Here is a 16,562-nt window from a genome sequence, read left to right on the forward strand (position 1 = left end):
AACAGCTACCGCTGCGGGGTCTCCTCTGAGGGGCTACGGAAACCAGTACTATGGCGTTAATGCTGTAATGGTTTCGATATGGTTGGAATACAGACCTGTCAGTCTCTGCTTTGCTTACAATATAGGGAAAAGAATGCTGTTGATTTCAATTTAAACAGCCAACTAAATATTGTAGTACTAACAATGAGTAGGTATAATATTGGAATATGGCATGAGCCACAGGTTCAAGTCAAGTGAATGTAAAACAATGGAATGTTTAGTTTACATATTTATTATTCATTGTATAAAATAGATAAACAAACTGACAGCATATTGTTATTTGACAACTCAAAATCCTATGACCACCAAGCTGATATCATTGCTGAAATCAACAGAGAATGAGAGTACAGCAACCAGTGCTTGGAGGATGTTGGTGAGTAAATGACAAATGGTAGTTCAGAGAAGTCAGGGTAAATAGACTGTGGATGGCGACTGGACAGTTGGTCCGTGTCTAGGAGGATAAGGGGAGTCAAGACGAGTTGCTGGTTGCTTGGCCATTCCCTGTGCCCATGGTGATGCTCTGTTTCTCACTCAGTGTCTTAACAACTGTTGCTGCTGGAGATTGTAACACTTTCCTTGAAAGCCTCATTCTTCCATCTGTTGGGTCTCGCCCAAAGTATTTAACCTGTTGATAGCATTCCATCAAAGAAAGAATATTAGTCAAGAAGTCAAGCAAATTAAGAAGGTCAGAAGACTGCAATACATACCTGAATCTGCTGTCCAACCTCTAATCCAATAGCACTTGGGTGTTTTATCTGGACAAATTCAACATGTACAATTATTTCACTCTGCCAACAATATTAGCTGAAACATTGTTTATTAATGGATTACTTTTTAAAATCACACAAATTACAACTTATTGTAAATATAACTGAAAACAAGCCAACACATGCAGCCCTTTCCAAACTGGTAACATCTGTAAAACGTAATACATGTTGAAGTTCCTGTAATCCCTGCATGGTATTCTGGGACTCTTACCCGTTTATGGTCCAGCTGAGAGTTATGGAGCAGAACAGCACTCATATTGGGATACAGCTTCACCATGACACCAATGTCCCTGTGGAGGAAAGGAGACAGAAGTGCAGCAAGTCATGAAGCTACCTGTTCAGCAATCCAATATTTAAATCAATCAATGGAACAAACATTTTAAAAACTTGACTGCATCACAGATGAAACAGCAGCCCCCAATAACGCAGCAGTGTGTACCTTATTTCCATGATGGTGGCAGTGTAAACAGCACCAAACTCCAGCTGCTGCTCTTGCTGAGAGGAAGAAAAAAAATACATCCTCAGATTCATATCAGTACTGATGTGGGTAAGTACTGCCTTTTTGGAGAATATAGTACAATTATGTTTAATGAGGAGTAAATAAAAATGAGGAATTGTAAGAAATTTGGCAATACAGTGGAATTAGACTAGGTTGGACTCACATCATCTTTGCAGATTTCTGTGATGAACTCCTGGGCTTCATTCATGGCACCAGGAGTAGGTGCAAACACAGAGAAGGTCTCCTCATCCACCTGGCTTATCGTCACACCTATCCAATGACACAAAACAACCACACACACAACAACCTGTAATCTCCCCATACACCAGGGATCATCAACTAGATTCAGCAGCAGGCAGATTTTTTCTTGAGTGCAAACAGACATAGCATTTGACTAAAACAATGATTTTAAACCTTGCTTACATTTGTATACGATTGCATATATATATAGTCATTTACAACATTAACAATGTCTACACTGTTTCTGATCAATTTTATGTTATTTTATTGGACACAAAATGTGCTTTTCTTTCAAAAACAAGGACATTTAAGTGACCCCAAACTTTTGAACATATAAACTCAGCAAAAAAAACAAACATCCTGTCACTGTCAACTGTGTTTTTCAACAAACTTAATTAACATATTTTAACAAATATTTGTATGAACATAAGATTCAACAACTGAGACAAACTGAACAAGTTCCACAGACATGTGACTAACATAAATTGAATAATGTGTCCCTGAACAAAGGGGGTGTCAAAATCAAAAGTAACAGTCCGTTTCTGGTGTGGCCACCAGCTGCATTAAGTACTGCAGTGCATCTCCTCCTCATGGACTGCACCAGATTGGCCAGTTCTTGCTGTGAGATGTTACCCTACTATTCCACCAAGACACCTGCAAGTTCCCAGACATTTCTGGGGGGGAATGGCCCTAGCCCTCACCCTCCGATCCAACAGGTCCCAGACGTGCTCAATGGGATTGAGATCTAGGCTCTTCGCTGGCCATGGCAGAACACGGACATTCCTGTCTTGCAGGAAATCACGCACAGAACGAGCAGTATTGCTGGTGGCATTGTCATGCTGGAGGGTCACGTCAGGATGAGCCTGCAGGAAGGGTACCACATGAGGGAGGAGGTCTCCCCTGTAACGCACAGTGTTGAGATTGCCAAATAATGACAACTAGTGTTTAAACCATTTATAATGAAGATCTGTTAAGTTATTTGGATTTTTAAGAATTATCTTTGAAAGACAGGGTCCTGAAAAAGGGACGTTTTTTATATATTTTTAAAAAACACACAATCAAAAGTTTGAACACACGTACACATTCACGGGTTCTTTATGTTGACTATTTTCTACATTGTAGAATAATAGTGAAGACATCAACACTATGAAATAACACACATGGAATCATGTAGTAACCCCCAAAAAGTTTTAAACAAATCAAAATATATTTGAGATTCTTCAAAGTAGCCAAGCTTTGCCTTGATGACAGCTTTGCACACTCTTGGCATTCTCTCACTCAGCTTCACCTGGAATACTTTTCCAACGGTCTTGAAGTTCCCACATATGCTAAGCGCTTTTTGGCTGCTTTTCCTTCACTCTGCAGTCCAACTCATCCCAAACCATCTTAATTGGGTTGAGGTCGGGTGATTGTGGAGGCCAGGTCATCTGATGCAGCACTCCACCACTCTCCTTGGTCAAATAGCCCTACCACAGCCTGGAGGTGTGTTTGGTCATTGTCCTGTTGGAAAACAAATTATATTCCCACTAAGTGGAATTATAATGGCGTATCACTGCAGAATGCCGTGTTAGCCATGCTGGTTTAATTGTAGCTTGAATTTTAAATAAAATCACTGACAGTGTCACCAGCAAAGCAGCCCTACACCATAACACTTCCTCCTCCGTGCTTCACGGTGGAACCACACATGCAGAGATAATCCATTCACCTACTCTGTCTCAAAGACACGGCGGTAGGAACAAAAAAAACTCACATTTTGACTCATCAGACCAAAGGACAGATTTTGGTGTCCTTTAGTAGTGGTTTCTTTGCAGCAATTTGACCACGAAGACCTGATTCACACAGTCTCCTCTGAACAGTTGATGTTGAGATGTGTTTGTTACTTGAACTCTGTGAAGCATTTATTTGGGCTGCAATCTGAGGCTGGTAAGCCTAATGAATGTATCCTCTGCAGCAGAGGTAACTCTGGGTCTTCCTTTCCTGTAGCGGTCCAGTTAGATCATAGAGCTTGATGGCTTTTGCAACTGCACTTGAAGAAACTTTCAAAGGTCTTGACATTTTCCACCCTGACTGACATTCATGTCTTAAAGTAATGATGGGTTTTCGTTTCTCTTTGCTAATTTGAGCTGTTCTTGCCATAATATGACCTTCATCTTTTACCAAAATATGTTCTGTATACCAATCTTCTGTATACCAATACTACCTTGTCACGACAAATCAAATGTTATTTGTCACATACGCCGAAAACAACAGGTGTAGAATGTGAAATGCTTACTTAAAGCCCTTAACCAACAATGCCTCAAGTTAATAAAAATTGAAAATAAAAGCAACAAATAATTAAAACAGCAACAGTCAAATGACAAGAGGCTATATACAAGGGGTACCGGTACAGAGTCAATGTGCAGGGGCACTGGGTAGTCGAGGTATGCAGGTAGAGTTAAAGTGACTATGCATAGATTATAAACAGAGTAGCAGCAGCGTAAAAGAGGGGTCTGGGTAACCCTTTGATTAGCTGTTCAGGAGTCTTACGGCTTGGGGGTAAAAGCTGTTAAGAAGCCTTCTGGACCTAGACTTGGTGCTCCCGTACCGCTTGCCGTAGCAGAGATAAGTCTGACTGGGTGGCTGGAGTCTGACCATTTTTAGGGCCTTTCTCTAACACCATCTGGTATAGAGGTCCTGGATGGCAGGAAGCTTGTCCTCAGTGATGTACTGGGCTGTACACACTACCCTCTGTAGTGCCTTGCGGTCAGGTGCAGCTGTAGAACCTTGAGGATTTGAGGACCCATGCAAATCTTAAAATCAGTCTCCTGACCTGGAATAGGCTTTGTTTTGCCCTCTTCATGACTGTCTTCGTGTGTATGGACCATGATAGTTTGTTGGTGATGTGGACACCAAGGAACTTGAAGCTCACAACCTGTTTCACTACAGCCCCGTCGATGAGAATAGGGGTGCGCTCGGTCCTCCTTTTCCTGTAGTCCATAATCATCTCCTTGGTCTTGATCACGTTGAGGGAGAGGTTGTTGAAATGGCACCACACGGCCAGGTCTCTGACCTCCTCCCTATAGGCTGTCTCGTTGTTGTCATCGGCAAACTTGATGGTGGTGTTGGAGTCGTGCCTGGCCATGCAGTCATGAGTGAACAGGGAATACAGGAGGGGAATGAGCACACACCCTTGAGGGGCCCCCGTGTTGAGGATCAGCGTGGCGGATGTGTTGTTCCCTACCCTTACCACCTGGGGCGGCCCATCAGGAAGTCCAGGATCCAGTTGCAGAAGGAGGTGTTTAGTCCCAGGATCCTTAGCTTAGTGATGAGCTTTGAGGGTACTATGGTGTTGAACGCTGAGCTGTAGTCAATGAATAGCATTCTCACACAAGTGTTCATTTTGTCCAGGTGGGAAAGGGCAATGTTGAGTGCAATAGAGATTGCATCATCTTTGGATCTGTTTTGGCAGTATGCAAATTGGAGTGGGTCTAGAGTTTCTGGGATAATAGTGTTAATGTGAGCCATGACCAGCCTTTCAAGGCATTTCATGGCTACAAACGTGAGTGCTACTGGTCGGTAGTCATGTTATCTTAAGTGATCTTGGGCACAGGGACTATGGTGGTCTGCTTGAAACATATTGGTATTACATACTCAGTTGGTTGAAAATGTCAGTGAAGATGCTAGCCAGTTGCTCGGAGTACACGTCCTGCTAAACCATCTGGCCCTGCGGCTTTGTGAATGTTGACCTGTTAAGAAGGTATTACTATGGAGAGCGTGATCACACAGTCATCCGGAACATCTAGTGCTCTCATGCATGTTTCAGTGTTACTTGCCTCGAAGTGAGCATAGAAGTAATTTAGCTTGTCTGGTAGGTTCGTGTTACTGGGGAGCTCGTGGCTGTGCTTCCCTTTGTAGTCTGTAATAGTTTGCAAGCCCTGCCACATCCAACGAGCGTCAGAGCCGGTGTAGTACGATTCAATCTTAACCCCTGTATTGACGGTTCATCGGAGGGCATAGCGGGATTTCTTAAAATCTTCTGGGTTAGAGTCCCGTTCCTTGAAAGCGGCAGCTCTACCCTTTAGCTCAGTGCAGAGGTTGCATGTAATCCATGGATTCTGGTATGTACTGTGGGGACGACGTCATCGATGCATTTATTTATGAAGCCAGTGACTGATGTGGTGTACTCCTCAATGCCATCGGAAGAATCACGGAACATATTCCAGTCTGTGCTAGCAAAACAGTTCTGTAGCTTAGCATCTGCTTCATCTGAACACTTTCTTATTGACCGAGTCACTGGTGCTTCCTGCTTTAATTTTTGCTTGTAAGCAGGAATCAGGAGGATATAATTATAGTCAGATTTGCCAAATGGAGGGCGAGGGATTGCTTTGTACGCATCTGTGTGTGGAGTAAAGGTGCTCCAGAGTTTTTTTCCCCTCTGGTTACACATTTAACATGCTAGTAGAGATTAGGTAGAACAAATTTGAGTTTCCCTGCATTAAAGTCTCCAGCCACAAGGAGTGCTGCCCCTGGATGAGCATTTTCCTGTTTGCTTATGGCCGTATATAGCTCATTGAGTGTACCTGTGGATGTATTTCAAGGCCTACCTTCAAACTCAGTGCCTCATTGCTTGTCATCATGGGAAAATCAAATGAAATCAGCCAAGACCTCAGAAAAATAATTGTAGACCTCCACAAATCCGGTTAATTCTTGTGAGCAATTTCCAAATGCCGGAAGGTACCACGTTCATCTGTACAAACAATAGTACGCAAGTATAAACACCATGGGACCATGCAGCCATCATACCGCTCAGGATGGAGACGCGTTCTGTCTCCTAGAGATTAACGTACTTTGGTGCGAAAAGTGCAAATCAATCCCAGAACAACAGCAAAGATGTGAAGATGCTGGAGGAAACAGGTACAGAAGTATCTATATCCAGAGTAAAGCGAGTCCTATATTGACATAACCTGAAAGGCCGCTCAGCAAGGAAGAAGCCACTGCTCCAAAACCGCCATAAAAAACAAGCCGAAGATCACCATCCCAAGCGTGAAGCCCGGGGGTGGCAGCATCATGTTGTGGGGGTGCTTTGCTGCAGGAGGGACTGGTACACTTCACAAAATAGATGGCATCATGAGGAAGGAAAATGTTGTGGATATATTGAAGCAACATCTCAAGACATCAGTCAGGAAGTTCAAGCTTGGTCGCAAATGGGTTTTCCAAATGGACAATGACCCCAAGCATACTTCCAAAGTTGTGGCAAAATTGCTTAAGGACAAAGTCAAGGTATTGGAGTGTCCATCACAAAGCCCTGACCTCAATCCTACAGAAAATTTGTGGGCACATCTGAAAAGCGTGTGCGAGCAAGGAGGCCAACAAACCTGACTCAGTTACACCAGCTCTGTCAGGAGGAATGGGCCAAAATTCAACCAACTTATTGTGGGAAGCTTGTGGAAGGCAACTCGAAACATTTGACACAAGTGAAAATATTTAAAGGCAATGCTACCAAATACTAATTGAGTCGATGTAAACCTCTGACCACTGGGAATGTGATGAAAGAAAAAAGCTGAAATAAATCATTCGCTCTACTTTTTTGACATTTCACATTCTTAAAATAAAATGGTGATCCTAAATGACCTAAGACAGGGAATCTTTACTACTATTAAATGTCAGGAATTGTGAAAAACTGAGTTTAAATGTATTTGGCTAAGGTCTATGTAGACTTCAACTGTATATATTATGCGTGGGAATACTTTGCAACAGATTTCCCACCATACACTATGCACAATACCTATTTTGCCAATTGGCCTGGACCCCTTTTACTGCCGATACGGAGTCCCGCCGATTCATCACGACTGGATTACCGACGTAATCTAGGGGGGGGGGGGGGGGTTTCAACAGGCTCGTCCGTCGCAACGTCCCCTGAATGCTCATCTGCTAGCCGCAGCCCGCTAGCTGTCTAGAGCATATCGGACTGTTAGCTGAAGAGGTCCATCAGCCAATTTCTTGAGCTACTATACCCATTTTTCCAATTGGCCTGGACCCTTTTACTACACGGAGCCCTGCTGATCCATCACAAATGGTCTGCCGACGTAACCGCACAAGGCGGCTACAACAGACGTCCTCCGTCGCAACGTCCTTCTAAAGCCATTCTGCTAGCCCCGGCCACGCTAGCTGTCTGAATCGCCGTGCCTCCAGTTCGCCCAGCTACTCCCTAATGTCAATATGTCTTGTCCATTGCTGTTTTGGTTAGTGATTAGTTTATTTCACTGTAGAGCCTCCAGCCCTGCTCAATATTCCTTAGCTAACCCATTTGTTCCACCTCCCACACATGCGGTGACCTCACCTGGTTTAAATGGTGTCTCTAGAGACTATACCTCTCTCATCGTCATTCAATGCCTAGGTTTACCTCCACTGTATTCACATCGTACCATATCTTTGTCTGTACATTATGCCTTGAATCTATTGTACCGCGCCAAGAAACCTGCTCCTTTTACTCTCTGTTCTGAACGTACTAGACGATCAGTTCTTATAGCCGTTAGCTGTACCCTTATCCTACTCCTCCTCTGGTGATGTAGAGGTTAATCAAAGCCCTGCAGTGCCTATCTCCACTCCCATTCCCCAGACGCTCTCATTTGTTGAATTCTGTAACCGTAAAAGCCTTGATTTCATGCATGTTAACATTAGAAGCCTCCTTCCTAAGTTTGTTTTATTCGCTGCTTTAGCACACCCTGCCAACCAGGATGTCCTAGCCGTGTCTGAATCCTGGCTTAGGAAGGCCACCAAAAAAACGTACATTTCCATCCCTAACGATAACATTTCCCGACAAGATAGAACTGCCAAAGGAGACAGAGTTGCAATCTCCTGCAGAGTTCTGTCTTACTATCCAGGTCTGTGCCCAAACAATTTAAGCTTCTACTTTTAAAAATCCACCTTTTCAGAAACAAGTCTCTCACCGTTGCCGCTTGCTATAGGCCACCTTCTGCCCCAGCTGTGCCCTGGACACCATATGTGAATTGATTGCCCCCCCCATCTATCTTCAGAGCTCGTGCTGTTAGGTGACCTAAACTGGGACATGCTTAACACCCCGGCCATCCTACAATTTAGGCTTGATGCCCTCAATCTCACAATTTATCAATGAACCTACCAGGTTCAACCCCAAATCCATAAACATGGGCACCCTCATAGATACCATCCTAACCAACCTGCCCTCCAAATACACCTCTGCTGTCTTCAACCAGGATCTCAGCGATCACTGCCTCATTGCCTGCGTCCGTAATGGGTCTGCGGTCAAACGACCACCCCTCATCACTGTCAAACGCTCCCTAAAACACTTCAGCGAGCAGGCCTTTCTAATCGACCTGACCCGGGTATCCTGGAAGGATCTTGACCTCATTCCGTCAGTAGAGGATGCCTGGTTATTCTTTTTATTCCTCATCCATCTTAAATAAGCATGCCCCATTCAAAAAAAAGTAGAACCAGGAACAGATATAGCCCTTAGTTCACTCCAGACCTGACTGCCCTTGACCAGCACAAAAACATCCTGTGGCGTACTGCATTAGCATCTAATAGCCCCCGTGATATGCAACTTTTCAGGGAAGTTGGGAACCAATATACACAGGCAGTTAAGGAAAGCAAAGTCTAGCTTTTGCAAACAGAAATTTGCATCCTGTACCACAAACTCCAAAAAGTTTTGGGACACTGTAAAGTCCATGGAGAATAAGACCACCTCCTCACAGCTGCCCACTGCACTGAGGCTACGTCACCACCCATAAATCCACGATAATAGAGAATTTCAATAAGCATTTTTCTACAGCTGGCCATGCTTTCCACCTGGCTTCCCCTACCCCAGTCAACAGCCTGCACCCCCCATAGCAACTTGCCCAAGCCTCCCCCATTTCTACTTCACCCAAATCCAGACCTGACTACCCTTGACCAGCAAAAAAACATCCTGTGGCGTTCTGCATTAGCATTGAATAGCCCCCCTGATATGCAACTTTTCAGGGAAGTAAGGAACCAATATACACAGGAAGTTAGGAAAGCTAAGGCTAGCTTTTGCAAGCAAAAATGTGCATCTGCTATGCTTTATCTTGGCCAGGTCGCAGTTGCAAATGAGAACTTGTTCTCAACTAGCCTACGTGGTTAAATAATATATATATATATAAATAATACAAATCCAGATAGCTGATGTTCTGAAAGAGCTGCAAAATATGGACTCCTACATATCAGCCGGGCTAGACAATCTGGACCCTCTCGTTCTAAAATGATCCGCCGCAATTGTTGCAACCCCTATTACTAGCCTGTTCAACCTCTCTTTCATATCGTCTGAGATTCTCAAAGATTGGAAAGCTGCCGCGGTCATCCCCCTCTTCAAAAGGGGAGACACTCCAGACCCAAACTGCTACAGACCTATATCTATCCTACCCTGCCTTTTCAAGGTCTTCGAAAGTCAAGTTAAACAGATCACCAACTATTTTGAATCCCACCGTACCTTCTCCACTATGCAATCTGGTTTCAGAGCTGGTCATGGGTGCACCTCAGCCACGCCAAGGTCCTAAACGATATCATAAACGCCATCAATAAGAGACAATACTGTGCAGCTGTATTCATCAACCTGGCCAAGGCTTTCGACTCTGTCAATCACCACATTCTTATTGGCAGACTCAACAGCCTTGGTTTCTCAAATGATTGCCTCGCCTGGTTCACCAACTACTTCTCAGACAGAGTTCAGTGTGTCAAATCGGAGGGCCTGTTGTCCAGACCTCTGGCAGTCTATGGGGGTGCCACAGGATTCAATTCTCGGGCCGACTCTTCTCTTTTTCACCTTTATTTAACCAGCTAGGCAAGTTGAGAACAAGTTCTCATTTGCAACTGCAACCTGGCCAAGATAAAGCATAGCAGTTCGACACATACAACAACACAGAGTTACACATGGAATAAACAAACATACAATCAATAATACAGTAGAAATAGCTATATACAACATGTGCAAATGAGGTAGGATAAGAGAGGTAAGGCAATAAATAGGCCATGGTGGCGAAGTAATTACAATATAGCAATTAAACACTGGAGTGGTAGGGTGTGCAGAAGATGAATGTGCAAGTAGAGATACTGGGGTGTAAAGGAGCAAGATAAATAAATAAATACAGTATGGGGATGAGGTAGATTGGATGGGCTATTTACAGATAAGCTATGTACAGGTGCAGTGATCTGTGAGCTGCTCTGACAGCTGGTGCTTAAAGCTAGTGAGGGAGTCTCCAGCTTCAGAGATTTTTGCAGTTCGTTCCAGTCATTGGCAGCAGAGAACTGGAAGGAGACATCAATGATGTCTCCCACTGGCCCCAGGTCATCTATAAGTCTTTGCTAGGTAAAGCCCCACATTATCTCAGCTCGCTGGTCACCATAGCACCAGGCGCTCCAGCAGGTATATTTCACTGGTCACCCACAAAGCCAATTCCTCCTTTGGCCGCCTTTCCTTCTAGTTCTCTGCTGCCAATGACTGGAACGAATTACAAAAATCACTGAAACTGGAGTCTTATATCTCCCTCACTAACTTTAAGCACCAGCTGTCAGAGCAGCTCACAGATCATTGCACCTGTACATAGCCCATCTGTAAATAGCCCATCCAACTACCTCATCCCCATACTGTTAATTTTTTATTTTTTTGCTCCTTTGCACCCCAGTATCTCTACTTGCACATTCATCTTTTTCTATCACTCCAGTGTTTAATTGCTAAATTGTAATTATTTTGCCACTATGGCCTATTTATTGCCTTACCTCCCTTATCTCACCTCATCTGCACACACTGTATATATACTTTTTCTATTGTGCTATTGACTGTATGTTTGTTTATTCCATGTGTAACTCTGTGTTGTTGTTTGTGTCGCACTGCTTTGCTTTATTTTGGCTAGGTCGCAGTTGTAAATGAGAACTTGTTCTCAACTAACCTACCTGGTTAAATAAAAGGTGGAGGAAAAATAACACTTTGGAACAGGGGACCCAGCCATACACTATGCAGCGATGAAGAGAGCTAATGTGTTGGGGTAAATGTTACCTGTTTGAGCTTGTAGTCTGCGGAGGTTATAGCCCCCTGGCCCAACAAAGCGTGCTCGTCTGGAGACCGGGACTCTGACATTTTCTACAACAGACAGGAAACATACCTTGAAAGCAAAATACATAAATAATGGGAATGAAAAAGGACTAGCAACCAAGAGTCTTACCGACAACCGGACCATTCTCCTTTCTGTTAGCCCTGGGCTTGGCAATGGTATTGTTCATGATGCCCAAAATCTCCCTCTTGGCAACTGTAAGGATATAAAATGAGGGTGGTGACTTCGATATTTATCTCTCTAGAGAATGAATAGATAGCTAGATAGCTATTTATGGGGCATGTCTTTCATGTCACCTGTGGCTTGTTGAATAGCCTCCATTACAAGTTTCAGAGGTAAGCCTGGAATCTTCACATCAGCCTAGGAGGAAGCATACATTATAGCAAAAAGAAACACAGTCAACAAAATACGACAGCAGAGAGAAACCAATGGATGTTCAGCTACAGTACCTGTAAGGCATTGATACCCTTATTTGTTCCAGCCAGTTTGAAGTCCATGTCTCCTAGGTAATCCTCGATTCCCTGTTGTGACAGAAAACACATAAAACAGTTCTACAGAAAGGGGATCTTATGATTATAGTACATGTGGTATTCCATAGAAAATGTAGTTCGCTTTAGGAATGGTGAGAAAAATACTAGTAATATTGAGTACCAGAATATCAGTCAGTATTCGGTAGTCCTGGATTTCCGATGGCTTCTCTGGGTTTGCCTTGGAGATGAGTCCAATAGCTACACCTGCCACAGCTGATGTAATAGGCACACCTGGAACACAGAAGTGCTATGTTTCACTGTAAATGAAAGAATCAGCAACAAAAATGTAAAAAGTTTTAAGTGTTGTACCAGCATCCATCAAAGCCAAACTGCCTCCACATGCTGACGCCATCGACGAGGAACCTGAGAGAACGAGAGTGCGCTCATCATACAATCATTGAAATTACAAAGATTTGGCAACTAAGCTTATAATAAGAAGTGGTCTAAAAAAATGTAGAAGCAAAATGGAGGTCATCCACAGAACTCACCATTAGACTCCAAAACCTCAGAGGTGACTCTAATAGTGAAGGGGAAGTCTTTTGGGATGACAGGTCTCAAAGACTTCTCCGCCAGTGCCCCTGTCAACATAGAAACAGAATATTATTTAAATAGTCACATGAACTTAGGCATGCCACCCACACACTACCCATGGGCATATTTTAATCCATACCAACATACTAACCATGACCAAGCTCTCTTCTGTTCATTCCACTCATCTTTCCAATCTCATTGGTTGCGTAAGGAGGAAACTGAAACAGAAAAAGTTAATTTCAGCCCATGCAGATTTTGTTCTGCAATACCAAACCAATAAGCAAATCCTACTGGAATCCTTATTATTTACATGATACTCACCTCATAGTGAAGCATGAAATTCTTGTCTTTGACTCCACTGTTAAAAGAGAGCAACTCATTTCAGCTAACATATATACAAATACACACACACACACACACACACACACTTGCTTGAAACTTGCATTCAAAAGGACTGTAATTAATAATGTATAAGTTTACCTTAATGCTGTAGTAATGATGTCTGTTTTAATACTGGACTCCAAGGAGTCAAATGTTACAGAGCACAGAACCTAGACAGAAAAGGCTTTACTAACTAGGCTAGATACAATGATAAACAACCCAAACAACCCAAAACAAGTCAGATTTCTCCTCTCTTCAACTTTCCAATGTCCCCAAAATGAATAGCACGCCTACACTGAGCACTTTTTTTATAACGCCAGATCCCTACCTGTGTCTGTCCCCTCTGGAAAAGTGCAGACCCATGAAGGGGCTTAAAGATGTCTGCCTCACAGGAAATATTTCTTAATGAAGTCAGGTTTCTTCCATCACACCTTTAAAACAAGGACATTATTAATGACATTAATGACACTTTTCTAAATACTACTGAGACATGCATTATTTTTACCTCCTATATTCATTCAAAACCAGATTGCGGAAGACCTCTTTGGACACCATGTTGAAGGATTCCATCACCTCATAAGGTTCTGCATGAGGACATTTCTCTACAGAAAACAGACATACTGTATGTAGGCGGTTAGACAGTAAACGAACACACACAAGACCTTGGATGTTGCAAAAATCTTGTAACAACATTTATTTGTGTCCCCCTGTTGCAGGATAACTTTCCTGCAATTCAGGAAATGTAAAACTTTGTAATTTCCACTTTGAAATTAGACTCGACTTTCCCTCATGAAAAATGTATCAACACCTACAAAAATGTCCATTAGTTATTATTCACATTTCCTGTTTCTGCAGGATTATTTTCCAGCTGTAGCAAACCGTCTCAAATTAAGATCCTACATCTGTATATAGCAGTGATACATACCTTTTATTTGTTCCTCTGTTTCTAGTCGCACTTTGTTAATGGCGTCATCTCTGGAAATCTGAAACACAATAAGTTACTGATTTTATTGAATGAAAAAGTACCACCAAAACACAATAGCAAAAACAACCAGACATAAATACTTACCTTGTCATGAGTGAAGTCTGTGAAAACAGCATAGACCTTTTCAGAGGCAAATCTGAAAGCAAAACCGTGTGCTGTCATGTAACCATAAAAAAAAAAAAAAAACGTAAGAAATATGGGAAATATCAAGTCAGAAAGAAATATGTTTTACTGTCATGTGTGCTCAATATATCAAGTCAGAAAGAAATATGTCTTACTGTCGTGTGTATTCAATCATTTCCTCGGGCGCAGAAAATATTTTGGGAGGGGTGCGCTTGGTCACTTTCGCTTCTCTGGCCATCTGCTGAATAGCCAATATGATCTGCTGTGTGTGCTTCACGCCAACCTTGACTGCATGACAGAAGTCCTGCTGCAACACATTCTCAGCAGATGCCTCGATCATCACTAAGACAAAAAAAATTTAATTTTTTTCAGGGTGGTAGAGAGGATCCTGTAGGAAAAAGGGATGTCTGATATAGCTGGACTACAGTACTAACCCACTTGGCTGAGAGGTGCTCCAGCCACTATCAGATTGATAGTGCTGGAAGCCATTTGCTTTCGTGTTGGGTTCACCAGGAACTCGCCATCCACCAGGCCAATGCGCACTGCACCTAAAACATCCACGAAACACAAACCATATAGTAAAAGCCTCATACAGGCGAAGAAAAACAAAAGGGCAAAGATCTATAAGAGATACTAACCAATGGGCCCATTCCAGGGAATGTCAGAAAGGGTAAGGGCAGCAGAGGCTGTAGGGAAGTTAAATAGTTCATGTTATCACTGGATGTCAAACAAAGATCATGTGAATGTTTCTACAAGGAAATCAATCTCTCCTCACCTCCATTGATAGCCAGTACATCTGGATCATTAACACCATCAACTGCCAACAGGTTACACAGGACCTGAAAATATACACCGCAGAACTAAAATCAAGAGCATAACTTGTAATAACAGTGTAAACAAGGTGCAAATCTATCGTTCTGCCCCTGAACAGGCAGTTAACCCACTGTTCCTAGGCCGTCATTGAAAATAAGAATTTGTTCTTAACTGACTTGCCTAGTTAAATAAAGGTAAAATAAATAAAAACATATCAGTAATGAACCTACATAAGTACAACAATAACTATAAATACTGACTCACCTGAGTGTCATAGAAATAACCAGCAGGAAAAAGGGGTCTGATTGCCCTGTCTGAGGTGAGACAATAAAGAGATACAGTTAAGTCTGCTAATGGCATTTGCACTAGATATAATATAGAACTGGAGTAAGAGTTAAGGCATAGTAGTTAGAATCATCTTCTCACCTATTAGCCTACTAGTCAGAATCTCATTTTCAGTGGTGCCCAACTCCCGCCGCAAGTGGTTAGTGGGGATTCTACCAGCAGCAGCTGCTTTCTGTCTGTAGTCCACCTGTCAAATCAAAAACACACCGTTCTAGCCAAGGGACCTGAATCACTCCAAGGGACCTAAAACCACTATGTTATAGCCTACTACACCAAAGAGATTATCACACACAATGAATCATCCCACATGGAAGACAAAAATCAGTGTTTAAATATGTTTGAAGTGCATTGAAAAAAATGATATGACCCCACTTACAATAAAAATTAAGTATTAACTTACCACTAGTGGCATAAAATGGGAGGGGGACGGTTTTGTTTTGCTGACAGCTGTCACCATCACTGTTGTATCCCCAAGCTGTAAAAAGAGGTGGAATTCATCCAAGTAACTGGTCTGAGCATCTTGTGCATATTCACTTACAAACTCTCAAAAAAATGCTTAGGATTTATACCTGCACAACAGCTGACCCATCTGCAAATCTGGCAAGTTTCCCTGTTGAGATCTCAAGTTTTCTTCAAAAGAGGGGAAATCAGAACACATCTGAAGTTAGAGTGAATTGATGGGAGTCAATTGACCATTCATAACTGCAACGCAGATTTAGGAGGATTCGGACACATTTTCTATACATATTCTGTCTTATAAATATATCTGACTCAGACTATGCACACCACTACACCACTGCGTTGAATAATGAACTTGAAGCGTTGGCCCACAAGCTTGACCGGTTGTCACTGTGTAACGTTATGTAAGTAGCTAAGTCAGACGTATACTTACTTCTCACCCAAATTCACACCCACTTTTTGTATCGTTCCATGGCTGTTCCAGACACTTTGGTGGCACAACCGCACATTTAGTCTGGCCAGCGTGGGCCCAAGCCTCAGTAAATGTTTCATATTCAAGTACAAACTACCATAAGAAATACTTTTCAATTGAACATGAAGGCTTTACACAATTTTACTGCCATGACAGTTCATCACATGCACGGAAGTACGTCACAAATAAATAGTGTCCTGTGATTGGACAAAAGACGTTCCACCATATCTGATAGGACATTATTTGTGCATCTCCAAAACAAGGCGTTGTAACTGGGAGGACAATCCGTGACTTGC

At 42.6% G+C, this 16,562-nt stretch overlaps 1 protein-coding gene across 2 annotated transcripts; it reads right to left on the reverse strand.

Moving 5' to 3' along the window:
* Positions 1-255: 255 nt before the first annotated feature.
* LOC110530078 (polyribonucleotide nucleotidyltransferase 1, mitochondrial) lies at positions 256-16,454 on the reverse strand. 2 transcript variants are annotated; one of them, XM_021612876.2, is made up of 28 exons: positions 16,228-16,454; positions 15,905-15,965; positions 15,736-15,810; positions 15,417-15,522; positions 15,255-15,304; positions 14,953-15,016; positions 14,816-14,863; positions 14,612-14,725; positions 14,333-14,519; positions 14,139-14,190; positions 13,995-14,052; positions 13,575-13,671; positions 13,398-13,500; positions 13,169-13,239; positions 13,010-13,046; positions 12,840-12,906; positions 12,646-12,735; positions 12,467-12,520; positions 12,279-12,388; positions 12,077-12,148; positions 11,924-11,987; positions 11,739-11,822; positions 11,573-11,656; positions 1,469-1,575; positions 1,246-1,301; positions 1,018-1,096; positions 747-794; positions 256-664 (listed from the first exon to the last, which is right to left on the reverse strand). In XM_021612876.2, the coding sequence occupies exons 1-28, from the start codon at positions 16,344-16,346 to the stop codon at positions 509-511; spliced, it is 2,313 nt and encodes a 770-aa protein (XP_021468551.1). In that variant the 5' UTR covers positions 16,347-16,454; the 3' UTR covers positions 256-508. The 2 variants fall into 2 exon arrangements, with proteins under 2 accessions (XP_021468551.1, XP_036842087.1); XM_036986192.1 differs by having other exon boundaries at positions 16,224-16,426.
* Between the last annotated feature and the right edge of the window lie 108 nt (positions 16,455-16,562).

Source organism: Oncorhynchus mykiss, chromosome 1 (assembly GCF_013265735.2).
Source record: "Oncorhynchus mykiss isolate Arlee chromosome 1, USDA_OmykA_1.1, whole genome shotgun sequence".
Taxonomy (NCBI): Eukaryota; Metazoa; Chordata; class Actinopteri; order Salmoniformes; family Salmonidae; genus Oncorhynchus; species Oncorhynchus mykiss.